The sequence below is a fragment of the Rhizopus microsporus genome (assembly GCF_002708625.1).
Source record: "Rhizopus microsporus ATCC 52813 unplaced genomic scaffold scaffold_6, whole genome shotgun sequence".
NCBI lineage: Eukaryota > Fungi > Mucoromycota > Mucoromycetes > Mucorales > Rhizopodaceae > Rhizopus > Rhizopus microsporus.
In genome coordinates, this window is record NW_019671921.1 from 604848 (window position 1) to 622186 (window position 17339).

Sequence of the window (17339 nt, forward strand, 5' to 3'; positions counted from 1 at the left end):
TCTCGATATCAACGAATTCAAGACCTCCAAGGTTAGTATAACAGTGATCATAAATTATACATTCTAAACAATATCTTTATAGACCTGCAACTCTTACTTAAGCCAAGACCTTCAGAATCTAAAATGTGGAGAAGGTGATGACATCAAAAAAATCCATCAAGTATTAAAGTGCAACATTTGTAATATTTTTTGGAACCGTGATGTTATGGCAGCCAAGAACATGTTGACTATTTCACATTGTATTTGGAATGGTCAAGGTCGACCTAATGTCTTCAAAAGACAACTCGCCACCTCCAATGTGGTTGCCTCATCCCACTCCGGTGGAGCGCTGGCTTAAAGATTTTACAGGCAAAAAGTGCCTGTATCTGTGCACTTTTCTTTTTTTTTTTGGCTTTTTTCCTTTTTCTCTCTCTCTCTTTTTCAAACCAAAAAAATAAATAAAATATGCCAAAACAGAGACCTCCCATTTCAAGCAGATTACGTAGTCGAGACAAATCTACGTCAAGGACAAACACTGATTGTAATAAAGAATAAAATAACTATATAAGTAAACTAACATATCAACAGCAGTTACTAAAAGAGAAGAACAGCGTGAAGTAAAGACTGGTAAATAAAATAAGAGAAAGAGAGGCTAGTCTCATTAGATTAATTTTTTATATTTTATCAGTAAGCGAAAGTTCATTTTCACCAAGACACGATATCAATATATATCTGGATGAATTACATAATCCACTCTCATTCGTCAGAGGTACAAGCAGGGAGAAGGATTTACAAGCTGAACCAGATAGCATCGTTCATACCTTTGGTCACTCTGGAGTACGACTATCTACTTTTTATAAAGCTAACGTGGCACCGCCTATTCAATCCAAAAGGATGGATCATTTACACTTAAAAGCTGAAACACCACAAGTGAGGCCATTGCCAGCGTCTTTCATTATCAGTAAACGCCAAAAAACATACAAGAAAAAGACAGAAAAAAGGTATCGCTCACCTTCGTCATCGCCTATTCTACCTGCATCGTCATCCTCAGCGACACCATCCCCTATTAATCTCAACACGCCTTCGTCTGCATCTGTATCACCACAACCACCACAAACTTTATCTGAAGAGACAAAACCACCAGTGCCTGTCGAATCATCCTCAAAACCAGAAAGAAAGAGACCCAAATATTCAAGAAGAAAGCGAGAGCTCAAGTTGCTTCAGCTAGATAGCAAGATAGTCTTACCTCCACCTGATACGCCCAGAGCAAGCAAGCTCCGCAGTAATACACCTGTGACTCGCGAACGAACAGGAAAAGCGACGACCGTAAAACAAGAACCAAACGAAAGAAGAACAACTATTTCTAAGCCAAAACGGCCGCGTGTGGATAATACGGAAGACAAGGGGAAATTAAAAAAGAAGGCAGCCAAGTCTCTGCGGGGATTAAAAAGCGTCAAGGAACCAAAAAGTGTGAAGAGACCAAAAAACGTCAAGGGATCAACGCTTACTCCTTCTTCAAGTACTTCAAGTACATCCAGTACGTACGATGAGGATTCAAGCGATGATAGTTATTCCAGTGACTCTGGTAGTTCCAGTACAGCAAGTTTCACTACCGATGAAAGCGATTCTAGTGTCGAGAGCTATTCAAGTTATACCTCTTCCAGTTCAGATGAAGAAGACTTTGACAAAGAACCATCTCCTACTTTCAAAAAAAAAGAACCATATTCTTCAAAGGAATCTTATACGCGCACAAAGACGAGTACCAACAAGACGAACACTCATGCAAAGGCACTCAACAACTCCAAAAGAGCGTCACAGAATAGTGATAGCGATGCACCCCAATTAGAAAAAGATATGTCACACAGATCTCTTTTTTCATCCACAAGAAAACTACCGTCTATAAAGCGACTTAAGATCGCTTCTAAAAGAACGCCTATCAAGAAAGTCACTTTCTCATGCCCAGTTGTTGCCGACTATCTTCCCAAGAGAAGAAAGACAATTCAATCGCCAGCAGTCTATAAACCAAGCCATATACCCCTCCCATTAAGCGCCACGATACCCTCAGATACCGTGATGGACGCAAAAGAGAAAGAAGAAGAGTATGAGAGAAGACAGTTCCGTTTATTTGTACATAGTAGATATATAAGCGACGAAGAAGCTGCTCTGGTTGCCATGACTGTGTATAGTGATAAATCAATTGGGACAGCTGATCGACTTGTTGTGTTGCTTCAGAATAATTTTAGCAGATTCAGAAGAAAATTGAAGAGAATATTTGATGATCTTTCAAGAGTGATCAGTATTAGCAAGAAAGAGATGATAAAGGATGAAAGAAGGATGAAAGCACAGATATCTAATCAGGTAATTATTTAAATGAATCATTAAATATGCCGAGACCTTATTTTTTTATAGATGACAGATGAAGTGCTGAGATCTATTTGGGAATATTGGATTGATGAACCATACATTAACGCTGGTGAATTTTTCGAAAGCATGGCATGCGCTAGTTTATTGAAAGAAGTGACGGTTCAATCGGTGATATGCCATTATAAAGAAAAATATCGCATATGTACTACAGAGGAAGCTTTTGAAGAAATGAAGAGATTGGATAGAATTACTCGAGCATTACAACTTCCTGAATATGTAGAAAACTCATCTAATAATAATGACGCATAATTTTTTCTCCCTTTACTCTCTCTCTCTTTTTATACATATTTTCCATAATAAAAAAACAAATATTTGTACAAACCTATTTTTTAATAGAAATCACAAGTGCGATGAAAAGTTTTAGGACAAGGTAGCTTTATATTTTGCTTTCGTTCTTTTTTTATGCAATATTTAAATTGATATTTTTGCGTGTTTAACAGTATAATGTAATTATTGACAGATTGCAGGATTTGTTTATTTTGTAAAAAATAATAACCATATATTACAGATTGGTCTGAGGATAAGCGTAGAGTTTTTATTTAATTGCGTATAAACATTTCAACAGTGTGATAAAAAACTTTCTGACAATTTTTTCAATAATTAAATATATTACATAAGGTCAGAAAAGGCCATCAAGACTGAATTGTGTTGTTAGACCTCTTTTTATTAGCATTAACTATTTGCGTTAGTTGTTCGTAGTGACACGCTTTTTTTGTTAAGAAAAAAAATCGTTACAATTCCTATTTATTAAAGATCAAATTGTTGCTTTGTATTGTTGCTTTATCAATGCTTCTGAACATTAACATAGTAATTTTATTATTATGTAATAAAATAAGGGTTTGTATAATAAAAATGTCAAAGACAAGCCCTGTGTCTGTATTGGTATAAATAGTCCATTAAAAATCATAAATTCTTACAATGAAGCGAAAATTAAAAATAAAGAAACAAGGCACACTTTGAATATGTTGTATAGTATCTATTATTTTTTCATGATAAAATTATTACATGTATTATCAACCAGTCCTGGATGCACTGGTGCTTTCACTCCTAATCTTTGCAGCATATGGATCAAGTGGTGTTCCAATCTTCGAATCTAAATACTATAGTTAGTCTTTTTTTATTCTTTAAGTGACAATGTGTCTTTATTACCAAAAGAGCTGGTTTATTATCGCCTTCTTCAGTAATAACTTGGCTTGTCCAAATAGTCAAGTTTCCGTTACGGTTGCCAAATAAGACATCTGTCAAGATGCGATCACCCACAAATGCCACTTGTTCTGGTTTGATTGGCTTTACATAGTCTGCCAAGTGATGCCCTCCATCTGGCTTCTTTTCTTCATGCCGTAACACCGTAACGCCTAGGGATGCTTCTAAATGCTGGGCCTGTATAATAGAAATGTTTATTGTCCTGTCCACCTTTTGCTTTACTACTTTTTTACTCATCTTTGTGTCCCACATCATCCTTTGTGCCTGCAGAATTAGAAACAATCATCACCTTGTCTCTACCAAATGTCTTTTTACATTCCTCCCAAGCGTTCTGTAGACGTGTATATATATAAGTCGGAAGAACAATGGTTTCTCTAGCTCAATTTATGTATACCTCGAATGGTGGATGTATATTAGAGACATAGGGTGCTGTTAGACAATTATCCTTATCAAATCCAATCGCTTGTATATTTGCTTGCTTTTTTAAAGCTGCATAATTAATACAACTCATATCTAGATATAAAGACAAGGTGAGATCTACAATAATCGCTTCTCATCTCAAGATCTCACCTTTGACAATAATATGTGGCATAGCAAGACTAGGGTTCCACAATAACTTAAAGGCATTCACAATGCCAGAAACATTTAAACTTTGCACCATGTGTGAGGCCAGGTGTAAAAAAAAAAAAAAAGGAAAAAGAAGGGAGAATAGATGATATGCATTCAACCTCCGTTGTTTCTCTGTTTTTTTTACTTTCGAATAATGAGCATTCCTAGTTGGGCATCTGTGCTTATTGCATTAGCTGCAGCAGCAGTTGCAATTGCTATTGGTGACTTTTTCTACAAGAAACTCACTCGGGTTCCTTTTAAACCGGGAGGAAAGGCTTGTTTTATTACTGGTGGAAGCACAGGACTTGGAAAGGCTCTGGCTATTGAACTTGCTAAAGCAGGAGCTGATGTTTGCATAGTAGCAAGGAGAGCAAAAGAATTAGAATTGGCAACCCATGAAATCAAGGTAATTACAGTTATATAAAAAAAAAAGCGTGGAACTAACAATATTATGTGTATAGTCTTATTGTATTAATAGCAATCAACAAGTCATCTATATTAGTGCTGATGTCACCAATCCAAAGGAAGTTGCTCATGCTTTTGAAGAAGCTAATATTAAACTTGGCAGAAATCCAGAATTTGTATGCGCCTGTGCAGGTAGAATGATAAACACCTAAAAAAGAGAAAAATATCTCATCATTTCAAAGGTGCATCTTATCCCAAGTTCTTTTTGGATTATTCTATGGATGAATTTGAAAAGCTCACCAAATTGAATTATCTTGGTCAAGCTTATGTTGCTCACGTAGGACAATTGATAAAATACATAAAGTATAATTAACCTTGGTGAATAGCAAGCTGCTCAACGTATGAGAGATTCCAACATAAAGAATGGCAAGATCGTATTTGTTTCATCCATGTTGGGCATGCTTAGTTTTGCTGGATGGTCTACTTATTCACCTACTAAATACGCTGTTCGTGGTTTAGCTGATACCCTCCGTAATGAATTGAAGCGATATAATATCGGTGTACACATCTTCTTCCCAGGTGGTATCTTGTCTCCTGGATTTGATACTGAAGTAATGCACAGAAAGACAGATTGAAAGGGATACTAATATACCATATAGAATCTGACAAAACCTGAGGTGACAAAGATCATTGAAGGAGCAAACACACCCCAGACGGGTACTGAATGTGCTCAATCGTTGATGAAAGGCCTGCGTTCAGGCGAATATATGATTGTTACAGATTTTATCAGTGAGCTTCTTCGCTGTACCGTCAGAGGTAAAACTCTGTTTTTTTTTTTGAAATTTTGATATGAATTTATATATAGGCGTCAGTCCTACGAATAATCTTTTACTGGATTGGATTCTGGCCATGATTGGACAGGTAAAAATGTTTGGTGTGATAGGGGGTATTAATGTAACTGTTTTTTATATTTTTTATTTGTTAGCCTATTGGATCTGGATATGCTTTATACATGGACTACGTGGTGAAGAACACTACGTACTGATGTAGAGTATTATGTAGAACATAAATAAATGTGATATATATATACAAAGTCCATATTTATTTCTTCTCAGTGGCCCCATGGTTCAGGTCTGCAAAGCCGAGGTTATTCATGTCATCTTTATCCATCAGCCCTCTATGGAACATATATAAGTATCCAGCATATTATATATAATAATACTCTTTTACTTGTCCATTCTACACTGAAGATATGCTCTGGAGAATTGACGGCATAGTCCATTATTGTTGGCATTCTCTTTTAAGCATTTTATATACTCTTTTATGTATGACTTACATTCGCCTAATGAAAGGGGAATTATTAGAGCTTATTTTAATGAACAACTTGCTAATTTACCTTCGTGATCTAGAGGAAAACTACCACGTAATGGTGCCTTGCCTGGTGAAGATTCAACGTTTGAGGTTCTACCGAAGGCCATTGTGAAATAAGAGCAAGGGCGGAATCATTAAGGTTGCTCTCCTAGAATAAATAGTCACAGTCACGATGAAAGTTAGGTAGAAGGCTGTGTAACCATCCGTAAGGTGCCTAGATTATACCCTTCTTCTCTCATTAGAGTTTGTCTCTTTGGTTTTAATAAGTTACATGCAGGGAATATGTAGATCCTACATGATGGCTACTGAATAAAAAGAACTGCTACTGGCAACTAATCTATACAGACTGTAGTTTTTTCATATCACAAAAGTAAAGTAGGCTTTAAAATGTATATCATGCTCTTTTATTCTCTGAAATCATTGTGAGTTTATATAACACGCCTTTATTAAAGACCAAGACGCTCAGTTACTTCATGTGATCCTTTTAATCAAACTATCAACCATATTATGTAAACAAAAGACCACTGTTGCCAATATTGACAAATTGCCTTTTTTAGTCTATTCTTCGTCATTTACCCACATGAAGCGCGGGTCTAGATTCCTAGGTAAATTAATTCAAAGCAATTACGTATTTTTATTATGAGAGATGATGATATGTGACAGAAAAAGGAGGGGATGTGTATACACAAACTATGGTGTAATCTAATTCGATCTGTGAGATTCCTGCTCACTAAAGTTCTGAGGCTTTGGAGGCTGACTTATGTCAAATGGGTTCTGGTTCGTTGATGTAATTCTTTGAGCAGGCAGTTCATACTTGATGTCTAGTTCAGTCAAGATCGATTTCAAGGCCAGCATGAAACGAGTCTTTCTTTGGAAGCGTTTGCCTAGTTCAACCCAGTTGCCCTTGTGAGGTAACCAAGCGGTAAGGATGATTTGGTTCATATCAATAATTTGAGACACACGCAAGTCAAAACCAGGAGCAAAGTCGCGACTTTGAGATTGGACCCATTCGGACAGCCTCTCGCGCAAGAGGTGAATGGTATCATTATCTGTTCTAAAGTCGATATTGAACGTCAGGGTTTCGCCCATGTTACCAGAACGTCGTACATTGGTGATGATCTTGGTCAAGAGCAAGGTGGTGGGTGCATACAGCTTACAGCCATCGCCACTAACAAAGACAGTTCCCAAGATACCAATGTTCTCTACCGTCATATAGGCATTGTCGATCATGACTAAATCACCTGCGTCATAAGGATGAGTGACAAATTGGAAGATGATGCCTTGACAGAGTGCCTTGGCAGAGGTATCAAAGATGAATGTACAGGCAGCCAAAAGAGTACCAAATGGAATAAGCGAAGCCCAAAAGTCAACACGGAAAATGGAAAGCGAGACAAAGAGTGTGATAAGACAACTGATCACAAGCAAAGTAGCATCAATCTTGCCTAATGCTTGACTAGTATCACGGATCGCCTGGGCCAATCCTTTTCGCTCTCTATAGATTTGTACAACCGTATCACGGAATTCACGTCTTGTCAAGTTACCGTTACCATCCTTATCGAATACTTTAAATGCCTCTTTAGCTTCGTCGTGATCCTTAAAGTAGGGAATAAAGTGGTGAATTTCTAATTTCAGTTTGGTGTCTTCGTCATGTCCTGGTAAGTGACCATTGGGGTAAGCCAAAGAGTAGAATAATTTCTTTGCCACCTTTTTCGCATAGTCATCCGAATTGATGTCCATCTTGTTCTTTTCCAAACGACCAGAGACATCACTTGTAGGCTTTTCAGCCAAGACAATATTGGAAATGGACTTTTTAAAGATATCGAAGGAAGAGGGTTGCTGTGGAACAGGAGCGTCTGATAGAGTCACCGGTCTTCTCGACCCCTGATCAGAATCCCATTGTGGAGAGCGACGGTGTCTTAACTTGTTACCACGGTTGACCCGACCAGGACCGGAAACAGGACGATTCTTTTTTTCTGCCTTACTGAGTGTATCCAGAACTATAAAAGATAGATTTCGTTAGTTTAAGATATCAATCAATAATTGATATTAATTTACTTTTCAAACTCTTTTTGTTCTCTATTAATCTGTCTTCAAAAGCAGTTCGATGAAATCTGACAGCTAAAAACAATCGTTAGCTCCATATTTTAATTGCCACGTATCTTTTTTGCTTTACCAATGACTTGAATTACTGTCTTTTGTCCAAGGAATAGAGCAGAGGCGGCCAACAGACATCCAAATGCCTTGGTGATAGCATCTGAATAAGGGTGAAGCTTAATTGACTGAGAATAAAAAGCGATCAATATAAACAATAATATTAAAAATAAACAAAGAACTTACAGGAAATGGCACGTTAATTAAAAATACCCATGAGCCAATATTCCAAGCAGCAAGCAAGACGAGACAAAGATAACGCTTAAGGCTCATGTAATACTATAAAAACAGGTTAGTAATATGTATAGACAATTGTTCCTTTTCCCCTACCTCCATGTATGATTTAGCTCTCTCAGAGCGTCTGCCTCTGAAGGTCTTTATCCAAAGAGAGACAATAGAAGGAACAGAATCAAGAGTGAATGTGGTTACCCAAAAGATATGCCACATGAATGCAGCCCAATACATCCAGCACTGAACGTTACTTCGTACATTCTTAAACAGTGGGTTTTGTTGTTCGGCATCAGTTGGCTTTGGTAACGTAAAATAAATCACGATAGCGACGATAATGAACATACAAGAACCAAAGATAGCAATGATGATACGTTTGAGTAAAGGAGACAGATAGTGCCAGCAACAAGGATTTCGCATCGCAGCCTGGAAACGTTCCTTTGCTGTCTTTCGACGCTTAGGCTTGGCTTGATCAGGGTCATCGTTCCAGTCAAACTCTCTATCGCTGTCTTCATCACCTGTCACGGTTGTGGAATTACTGATCTCTTGCTTTTCATCCATGTTGGATGATACAAGCGTGTTTTGCTTGCTAATATCATCGCCAAATGGATTTTCAATTGTTTTGGCAGAAGACCATGATTCATGTGGCGGCCGTGTGTTTTTATCATAAAAGTAGGGATCTTCCTGTTGCATTTCTATAGTAATTGAGGACGGATCATCTGTCGATGTCCTCCTACTAAGATGAGTTGCAGAAGGAGGTGATACCAATGGGATCATGTCTAAACAAAGAGGGTAAGACAATGTCAAATAGTTCAATATACTCTTTACCTGGCATTAATTGACACTCATCTTCTTCTGATTTAATCCTAACTGCTTTTCCTTTTGCCATCCTTTTGTGTCCTTTTTGTTTTTTGTATATAAATATAAAAAAAGAAAAAGGGAAAAAAAAAAGGGAAACCTGTCAATTTATAGCGCAGTGACTGGTTCAATCTAGATCACTTGCTTAATATAGCACACAATGGAAGAGAGAGGGTACAATAATGTGCGGTCTGAGAAATTAAATTTGACCAAAATTAGAACTGTTGTAATATTCATACATCCAACACTCTCTGTATCACAAATATCTAGCGTGCGGGCTATTATGTAAACATGCTACTCTTTTATGTTTTTATTATTAGTAAAAGAACTCGTCAATTGAATAGGCGCTACTGGTCATGAATTTTTTTTTCCCCTTCCAGTTCTTCCCTTAATTACGAATTCAAGCTCCATGCCAATAGTTGCTCCAGATTCTAGACTTCTGAGACCCTTTTTCGTCCAAAATTCAAAAATTATGACAACCTTGCTAAGGAAACCCTCTTTTGTTTTACGATAAGAGTTCACTTTGATGGCATAGCCGCCTTTTAGGATAGCATAAAGTATTTATAGATGAACTACGACAGATATATGTTGTTACTGTGCGAATTGAGTTGCTTATCTCACATATGGTACAAGTGCAAAACCCGTCAAATTGCGCGTTTTTCACTCTTACATTTTTTACGTCATTTTTTTATATTACTGTTAGATATTACCAAAATGGATCAGAAAACACCATTACAACCTCTGTCGCAAATAAACAAACACATATCAACAGTCATTACAGGCATTCCTCACGAAAGCTGTAATTGACCTGCCCAAAGATCTCAGTTTTAAAGATAAAAAAAAACGAATGAGCTTCTCAAACTTGAATCTTTTGATCCATCGAGAGACACTCTCATTGAAGTTCTATATTACGTTTAGCTTGGGTTCTATAAAATAGTTGGTGAATACATTTGGTGAAGAAGTGACTAGATGACAAGGCTGCGATTGTTAATCAATTTCAAAGAAGCATAGAGCGTTACAGCAAAACTTATTGTTTTATTCCATATCGACGATTTGGAACAGAAATACGAGACAAAAAAGGAGGAGAACAGTTCAACAAACATATCAGGGCGTATTCATGCTTCCCTAATAGACGAAAAACCGCAAAACACGTTGGATTGAAACTTGTCAATCAATCGACAATACAGCATGTTTTGGATGGAAGACGGTAAATGAGTTTGTGCTGAAAAGAGCGCAATTCATTCAAGGAAACAGAACAAAAGTTGGTTTATATTTGCTTGGTGGTTTACGAGAATTTGAAGATAACAATGATACAACGGCAACAAGAAAAAGCACAAGTCTACACGTAATGAAGAAACGCTTGTATTTTTTCGATGGACAACCAATATACGTTTGTTGGAAGAATTATCGATGGGGGATCAGGTTATTTATTTGTGTGGATATCACGACAGTAAACTGTTATACTCGTTGTGTGCGATGGCGACTTGGCTGGTTGCCTCTTGGTAAACCCCAAGTCTGCCCCTTTCATCCAAATGAACTTTTTTTCACGTCAACATAGTTTTTCTTGTTTAGATATGCACAACTGCCTTCAGATACCCAAATCTATTGACGATCCACTTTTCTATCTTTTGAACCTCTTACCACCAACACTCCTTACCAAGAAAGCGAGAAAAGCAATCGATGCTTGGCTCATTCGTTGGCCTTCCATATGTGCAATATTACTTGAAATGGACTGCTTAGCTCACGCTCAGTTCCCTGAAGCTTCAAACCATTTTGGTGAACTCTTTGTCAAACGTCTTCGTTACATTCAGCAAAAACTTTCAGATAGTTAACTACCATCCCTAATACGTGATACTTTTACATTTTCTCTCTAATTCCAAAAGGGTTTTTCACTCCTTCTCACTTCGATCTGACCCGGGCAGTACAGCATGAAAATGCTATGTGCTCATTGGTCACATAAAATTATTATCAAATAAAATTGTTCTTCTTAACTGTACAATGGAAGTACAATTAAACCAATTGAAAAAAAAAAACATACCAATCCCCTGCTTATAAGCAAGGAAAGAAATCAACCTGCGTAAGTAATTCCATGCATTTATGCTAAATTTTTAGTCTATGTCCTGCGGGGTTATTTTCTTTGTTCTTGATCAACCTCTGTCATTGTTGATCCTCAAAGGCGTGTTATCCTCGATGATCATAGTAACTACCTGAGTTTCTATAGTTTCGCACAGACATATTCCAAAATTGGATATAGCCTCAAGAAATCTATATTTTCCAACATAAACAACTGTAAATGGATATGGATTATTATCGCGGCGACTATATCGATGATCACAGGTACCAATGAAAATCAAACATACCCAATTAGACCTGGAAAAATGGAATATTCCAGGTCGCTTTGCTTTTTTATTTGCAAGTCCAGAATTCTAATATAGCGTGTAACATCCACTTTTGGTATAATTGGTCTGGTTATCGTTACACGGTCATAACGTAATCCGTTTCTCTTGTCTCTTTGCTTTTCACGTCTGCCCTTTTTTTCTTTTCTTTTCATTTTCATTTTTTTTTTTTTTTATTATTATTATTCGTGCTGGTCCACGAAATGGAGGCATCAACAAGAAAACGTACACATTTATCATCTTCTCAAGTGTCAGCACTTGAAGCTTCTTTCAAGGAAAACTCACTACCCGATTCTACTACTCGCAGCCGGTTAGCTAAAGAGCTTTCTGTCACTGAAAGAACAGTGCAGATTTGGTTTCAAAACCGTAGAGCAAAAGAAAAAAAGATGAGAGCTCGCTTTACAGAAGAACATAAAAGGGAACCTACAGCACCTCGTTATCAACCGACATTTCGCTCCATGATGACACCGGAAGCATTTGAACAACCTAATGAGTCTGATTCAATTCAAAAACGACCTCGTTCGATTTCCAAACCTGAGAAACCCAAGGCATCGCTTCAGTTAACGAGTGAACAAGAACAGTACAGTAGAGCTTTGTCCGAAGGCTTAACTAGTAGTAGTCAGCAAGGTACGTTTCAATCACACGGCTTATCTTCCCATATTCACTGTCCGTTTTTAGCATCAAGTCTTGGCTCAAAACATATTCCGCCTGTGATTCCACTAGCACCTAATATACTCCGCATAGGCACATGGACAAGATTTAGCTCTGAACAGCACCAGGACTGGGACTTGTGTTGCTATGCTGTTCCTTCAGATTGCATGTTCGTCTGGAAAGTAAAGGCAGGACAGCATCAGTTCAAGATCGAAATCCTCTTTGACCAAATACAGTACATCCACTTACACGCTATTGGACAACTCGACATTCACCTTAGTAGTCTACCTCTTTCGTTTGCCATGCTGCGATATCAACAAGACCAGGATTGGGTGCCCTGTGGTGACTTTACAGAGATGCAACAAGCGAGTATGGTGCCTATTCATACCTTACAAGGAAACTATGAATCGTTCAAGTATGCTTTGCTCGATCTAATGGTGTTAGCACCTGAGTTATCCACTAAACTGATTAATACCGTCGATTTACCTGGCCTTGATGATATCGGAAGGGAATACACTCTGTCCCCATCAGCTACACCCGAACCTTTTATGATGCAATACACAGAGTCATCCAAACTGCGAGCAAATACGACACCAATACATCATCTCATGCTTCAAGCCCCCTTTTTTTATCCTACCCAATCGCCTCTTGACGAAGACATGTCCCATTCGGTTGAATATTACACTCCGCCTCCGCCTTTGAATAGCTATCACTCATCTTTTATATAAAACTGTACATGTCCTCCTGTTTATATGTATAGTATTCAAGCTGTGCTTCAATACTATATATCCTGTATTGCATACTTTTGCATTTATAAAATAAAATAAAATAAAAAAATCCACTAGTTGATTTATTGGTACATTATTACACTTGAAGTCACCCTGATATCATTAGTTTTTCAGCATCAAACCAAAACGAAGACCAGCCACAGCCAAAGCAGACACTTTGATGGTATCCAAGGCAATGTAACCACGATGGCCCTTCAAGAAGAAAGGGTCACGGTCCCAGAGTTCCTTTGTGGTAACCTCGGCGCGACTGACCTGGGCCGCACGCTTATTTAATCGTGGCAAGAAGTAGACAGACTGAATGACAGTGATGGCTACTGGAGCAATGACAGCTGCCTTGAGTGCGTTGTCAACGAACCCGTTGTGCTTGATGATTCGACCGTTCCAGTTCAAAAACATGTCAAGACTGATCAAACTGACAGCAGCCTAATATCTAGATTAGATCCTATTCACCGCTTTTTTGTATGTGTATTACCTCGATTTTATTAATCCAGCTGAATCTGTGACGGCCCACGTCCAATTTCTGCCATTCATCTAGACTTGGTACATTGGCGAGAAGCGGGGTCTCGAGATAACTCAAGTTAAGAGTAGTAGCAAACCAGATAGCATTGAGCAAGGTTAAACCAAGTGTTAGTTCACGTAAAGTAGTCTTGCTGATGACTGTTTTATGAAGTATGAGCTGAATAGCAGCAGATGGAACAACGACTTTGGCAGTAGACCAGGGATCAAGTAAGAATTTAGACACCTTGGATGGGCTCTTTGGGATAGCAGTAGTGCTAGTAGTAGTAGTAGTAGTAGTTGTTTTAAAAGTAGACATGATGTGTATTTGTATGTGTGTGTGAAAGAAATAAATAAACAAAGAAAATAAATAAGCGTGTTTAAAAAGGCTCAGAACAAACCCTTAAGAATGACACAGGGATTTCGTCATGCTACGCGGAGTATCAAAAAAAGACACAATGCTTATGTTCCTATTGAACCATTATAGGATTCGCATTAATATTAGAAAATTCGACTGTGAAACACCTTCTCTTTAATAAACATTGACTACATCGGTTTGATAAAAGAAAATTGAATGAGGACAACTGTATGTTTATCACCCACTATAGTCACTGCCAAGTTAAACGAGAGAATAGAAGAGAAGTGATGAATAAAAGAATAGAGAATAAAATGTATAATCGCTATAGTATTTCTCTTTAGGCTGTAGAATATTCTCAAATCATGAAATCAACACTGTCAAGAGACATATTCTGTATAGATCAACATGATTATGTATGCTACTCTAATAAAAAAAAAATAGCCTTTCTGCTGTCTGAATTTGAAGTTGATAAACTGTACAAGGTGAATGTTTCTTTAGTGTCTAAATAAGGGAAAAATGTAAAGCACACACACATAAGCACATCACAGACAGACAGCATGATTTATTTTACATACAGCCACAATAATAATAATAGTCTGCAGAAAAATATCCCCTTTTTTCATTATTCTTTCTTCTTTTTTTTTTATAAACATGACTAGTTACTTAACATCCACTGCTCAACTGCCTTTAAAAAAGCCATTTGAAGGTTGACATCATTCTTGTATCCCATTATAACCTTTACTTACTTAAGTTTATAGAGAAAAAGAAAATGGTGAATGCTTGGGAACTCATTCAGAAAAAGAGTAAGTAAAATAACCGTCATAAAAACATTGGAGACTCATGAAATCATTATAGCCTTTACCAAATGGTATTTCATTATCTATTTTTTTATGCCCCTCTCAAAATCTAATCATTTACATCAGGGTCAATAATAAGCTTGATGTAAAAAATATCCCAAACATTGTTCATTTGAATGAAGACTTAGCAAATGGTGTTCGATTGATCCAGTTACTCGTAATAGGATGATAAAAAAAAAAGTGTTCTTTTTTTACCAACAGTATAATATTTATAGGAAATTATTGGTGGGGAATCACTAAGGCCTTACAATCAACACCCGACCATGATTTTTCAAAAAATGGAAAATGTCAATAAAGCGCTTGATTTCATAAAATCAAGGGGTGTCGCACTAACAAACATCGGCGCAGAAGATATTGTCAATAAAAACCTAAAATTGGTATTGGGTATGCTCTGGACCATTATCTTGCGATTTACGATTGCTGATATCAAGTAAGTATATGAATAAAGCCGTAGATTATTTATTTATTTGTGTATAGCCAAGACGGAAAAAATGCCAAAGAAGGTTTGCTACTCTGGTGTCAGCGCAAGACCGCATCTTATGAAGAGGTTGATGTACAAGACTTTACTTATAGCTGGACGGATGGTTTAGCGCTGTAAGATTTTTTTATTCAAATCTACATATATATATACTAACTTGTCTATCTAACAGGTGTGCCTTGATCCATCATCACCATCCTGAACTTATCGACTGGGATGCTTTAGATAAGGTTATTTTTCTTATGAAGGATATATAGGCAGAATCTTACCTTTTGATTATAGACGGACAGGCACGGAAATACAGCACTCGCCTTTGAAATTGCTGAAAAGAATTTCAATATTCCTGTAAGTTTACATCTTTAACTATTTCTTCCTCTTAGATATACTCACGGTATCATAGAAATTATTGGATGTTGAAGACTTGTGTGATATATCTAAGCCAGATGAGAGATCAGTCATGACTTATGTAGCCGAATACTTTCACGCATTTTCTGCTCTAGGTAACACATAAGTCATGCTATGATGGGTGCATGTACTGATTGCCCCCCTTTTTTTTGTAGATGAATTTGAAACTGCTGGCAGAAGAGTTGCTAAATTTGCTGACGTATTGGCCTCTGTTTGGGAAATGAAGCATCATTATGAAGAACGTGTGATCGCAGTAAGTATATATATATACATATTATCAGAAATGTCTTTTAACATTTATTCAAAAAGCTAATGGAGGCAGTTGACTTGATGCAAGAAGAATGGGAATCTACTGAACTGACAGATAGTTATACTGATGCGAAGGAAAAGAGTACCAATTTTGCTATTTATAAAAGCACACAAAAGAGAGCTTGGTTAGCCGAGAAGAGAGATATAGACGCGCTTTTGGGAAATATTCAAACCAAGGCCAAAACATATAACCTAAGGCCTTACTATCCACCTAATGGTCTCACCTTGAAGGACTTGGATGATTGTTGGAGTCGACTATTGCAAAATGAAGCTAGATACCATCGTAGAATAAATAGCACTATTCGACAGTAAGCCATCCTTATGATTATATACAAGGCCATATTGTAACGATTGTCCATAAATAGGATTAAAGAGGGCCTTCGAAAAGCATTTGCAGAAGCTGCCAATGACTTTCAAGAACAGTTAGATACTATCTCTGCTAAACTAGTTAATCTCGAAGGAAGCTTACAGTCACAGCTCAGGATAGTACAAAATCTAACAAATCTATTTGAACCCCTTCAAGAGTCATTAGATATCATTGAAATGCTTGATCAAGAGTGCATTGAAGCCAATACAGAAGAAAATGATTATACAGTATATTCATTCGAAGATTTACGGTTCGGCTTAGACTTGGTAAAAGAAGCTGTACAAAAGAAGAGCGCATTTATCCAGAATCAGGTACAGACACAGAAGAAGAAATCATTATCAAATAAAAAAATAACTCAACTATTATAGATCATCTCTCGCAACATGACTAACCTGACACCTGTTCAACTTGAAGAATTTGAACAGACGTTCAGATACTTTGATAAGGATAATACCAACACACTGTCTGTCTCAGAGTTCAAATACGCGTTATCTAGTTTAGGTATTGTCTATGACAATGATAAGCTAGAAAACATATTCTATACTATTACCAATGACAATGATTTTGCTACCTTTGAACAGTTCATTCGATTTATGGTCTCGGTTACAGAAGATAAGTCAACACCGGATCAGATACGAGAGTCATTTAGAACCATGGCTGGTGATAAGCCATATGTGACAGAACTTGATTTAAAGATGAGCCAGATTCCAATGAAGATGATTGACTACTTAAAAAGGACTATGCCAAATAGCGAAGACAATGCGGAAGGATATGATTATGAGTTATACATTGAACAAATGTTTAATTAAATAAAATTTAGAATACTACTAATAGCAGAAATCATTCACGTACAATTTAAAACCAATAACAACTACACTTTAGTTGATTATCAATCCTTTCTTTATTATTAAAAATGCAGTGAATCCTGTCTTTTTGAGAGAAGAGAAGATAAACGTGGTAACACTTATGATAACATGCAGCTGAAAAAGTTGTTAGAGACTTTGTTT

General features: G+C 37.1%; 8 protein-coding genes across 8 annotated transcripts; 4 read left to right on the forward strand and 4 right to left on the reverse strand.

Annotated features, from left to right (window-relative positions):
• Positions 1-444: 444 nt before the first annotated feature.
• RHIMIDRAFT_236636 (uncharacterized protein) lies at positions 445-2652 on the forward strand (the record flags this gene model as incomplete). The annotated part of the gene is made up of 4 exons (XM_023608602.1): positions 445-520; positions 568-606; positions 668-2337; positions 2389-2652. The coding sequence occupies 4 exons, from the start codon at positions 445-447 to the stop codon at positions 2650-2652; spliced, it is 2049 nt and encodes a 682-aa protein (XP_023467291.1).
• An 819-nt stretch (positions 2653-3471) lies between these two features.
• RHIMIDRAFT_225703 (HAD-superfamily phosphatase) lies at positions 3472-4282 on the reverse strand (the record flags this gene model as incomplete). The annotated part of the gene is made up of 4 exons (XM_023607534.1): positions 4177-4282; positions 4001-4119; positions 3840-3937; positions 3472-3808 (listed from the first exon to the last, which is right to left on the reverse strand). The coding sequence occupies exons 1-4, from the start codon at positions 4265-4267 to the stop codon at positions 3472-3474; spliced, it is 645 nt and encodes a 214-aa protein (XP_023467292.1). The 5' UTR covers positions 4268-4282.
• An 87-nt stretch (positions 4283-4369) lies between these two features.
• RHIMIDRAFT_236638 (NAD(P)-binding protein) lies at positions 4370-5665 on the forward strand (the record flags this gene model as incomplete). The annotated part of the gene is made up of 7 exons (XM_023608603.1): positions 4370-4621; positions 4677-4812; positions 4863-4957; positions 5007-5231; positions 5280-5436; positions 5486-5541; positions 5606-5665. The coding sequence occupies 7 exons, from the start codon at positions 4370-4372 to the stop codon at positions 5663-5665; spliced, it is 981 nt and encodes a 326-aa protein (XP_023467293.1).
• Positions 5666-5748: 83 nt separating this feature from the next.
• On the reverse strand, positions 5749-6098 carry RHIMIDRAFT_192806 (uncharacterized protein; the record flags this gene model as incomplete). Its single annotated transcript, XM_023605980.1, has 3 exons — positions 5749-5797; positions 5851-5962; positions 6017-6098. Coding segments are annotated over 3 exons (243 nt in total), but the record flags the coding sequence as incomplete, so codon positions are not given.
• Positions 6099-6566: 468 nt separating this feature from the next.
• Positions 6567-9391, reverse strand: RHIMIDRAFT_291272 (uncharacterized protein). The gene is made up of 6 exons (XM_023613800.1): positions 9199-9391; positions 8473-9149; positions 8329-8421; positions 8165-8270; positions 8047-8109; positions 6567-7988 (listed from the first exon to the last, which is right to left on the reverse strand). The coding sequence occupies exons 1-6, from the start codon at positions 9257-9259 to the stop codon at positions 6694-6696; spliced, it is 2295 nt and encodes a 764-aa protein (XP_023467295.1). The 5' UTR covers positions 9260-9391; the 3' UTR covers positions 6567-6693.
• Positions 9392-11827: 2436 nt separating this feature from the next.
• On the forward strand, positions 11828-13003 carry RHIMIDRAFT_236642 (homeobox-domain-containing protein; the record flags this gene model as incomplete). The annotated part of the gene is made up of 2 exons (XM_023608604.1): positions 11828-12251; positions 12303-13003. The coding sequence occupies 2 exons, from the start codon at positions 11828-11830 to the stop codon at positions 13001-13003; spliced, it is 1125 nt and encodes a 374-aa protein (XP_023467296.1).
• A 162-nt stretch (positions 13004-13165) lies between these two features.
• On the reverse strand, positions 13166-13877 carry RHIMIDRAFT_250751 (uncharacterized protein; the record flags this gene model as incomplete). Its single annotated transcript, XM_023610751.1, has 2 exons — positions 13166-13486; positions 13536-13877. The coding sequence occupies 2 exons, from the start codon at positions 13875-13877 to the stop codon at positions 13166-13168; spliced, it is 663 nt and encodes a 220-aa protein (XP_023467297.1).
• A 625-nt stretch (positions 13878-14502) lies between these two features.
• Positions 14503-17217, forward strand: RHIMIDRAFT_225711 (uncharacterized protein). The gene is made up of 13 exons (XM_023607535.1): positions 14503-14622; positions 14675-14719; positions 14772-14784; positions 14840-14930; positions 14989-15203; positions 15251-15367; positions 15424-15481; positions 15534-15596; positions 15652-15751; positions 15812-15909; positions 15966-16273; positions 16331-16643; positions 16701-17217. The coding sequence occupies exons 1-13, from the start codon at positions 14568-14570 to the stop codon at positions 17139-17141; spliced, it is 1917 nt and encodes a 638-aa protein (XP_023467298.1). The 5' UTR covers positions 14503-14567; the 3' UTR covers positions 17142-17217.
• The last annotated feature ends 122 nt before the right edge of the window (positions 17218-17339 follow it).

Bases quoted from the DNA above. Each gene is read 5' to 3' on its own strand.
- RHIMIDRAFT_225711 (XM_023607535.1), top strand. From the start codon at position 14,568: ATGACTAGTTACTTAACATCCACTGCTCAACTGCCTTTAAAAAAGCCA. The intron at 15,368-15,423 runs GTAAGATTTTTT...TCTATCTAACAG, and splicing joins TGGACGGATGGTTTAGCGCT to GTGTGCCTTGATCCATCATC. The intron at 15,910-15,965 runs GTAAGTATATAT...TTATTCAAAAAG, and splicing joins ATGAAGAACGTGTGATCGCA to CTAATGGAGGCAGTTGACTT.
- RHIMIDRAFT_291272 (XM_023613800.1), bottom strand. From the start codon at position 9,259: ATGGCAAAAGGAAAAGCAGTTAGGATTAAATCAGAAGAAGATGAGTGT. The intron at 8,271-8,328 runs GTAAGTTCTTTG...TTTTATTCTCAG, and splicing joins TAATTAACGTGCCATTTCCT to TCAATTAAGCTTCACCCTTA. The intron at 7,989-8,046 runs GTAAATTAATAT...TATCTTTTATAG, and splicing joins GAACAAAAAGAGTTTGAAAA to TTCTGGATACACTCAGTAAG.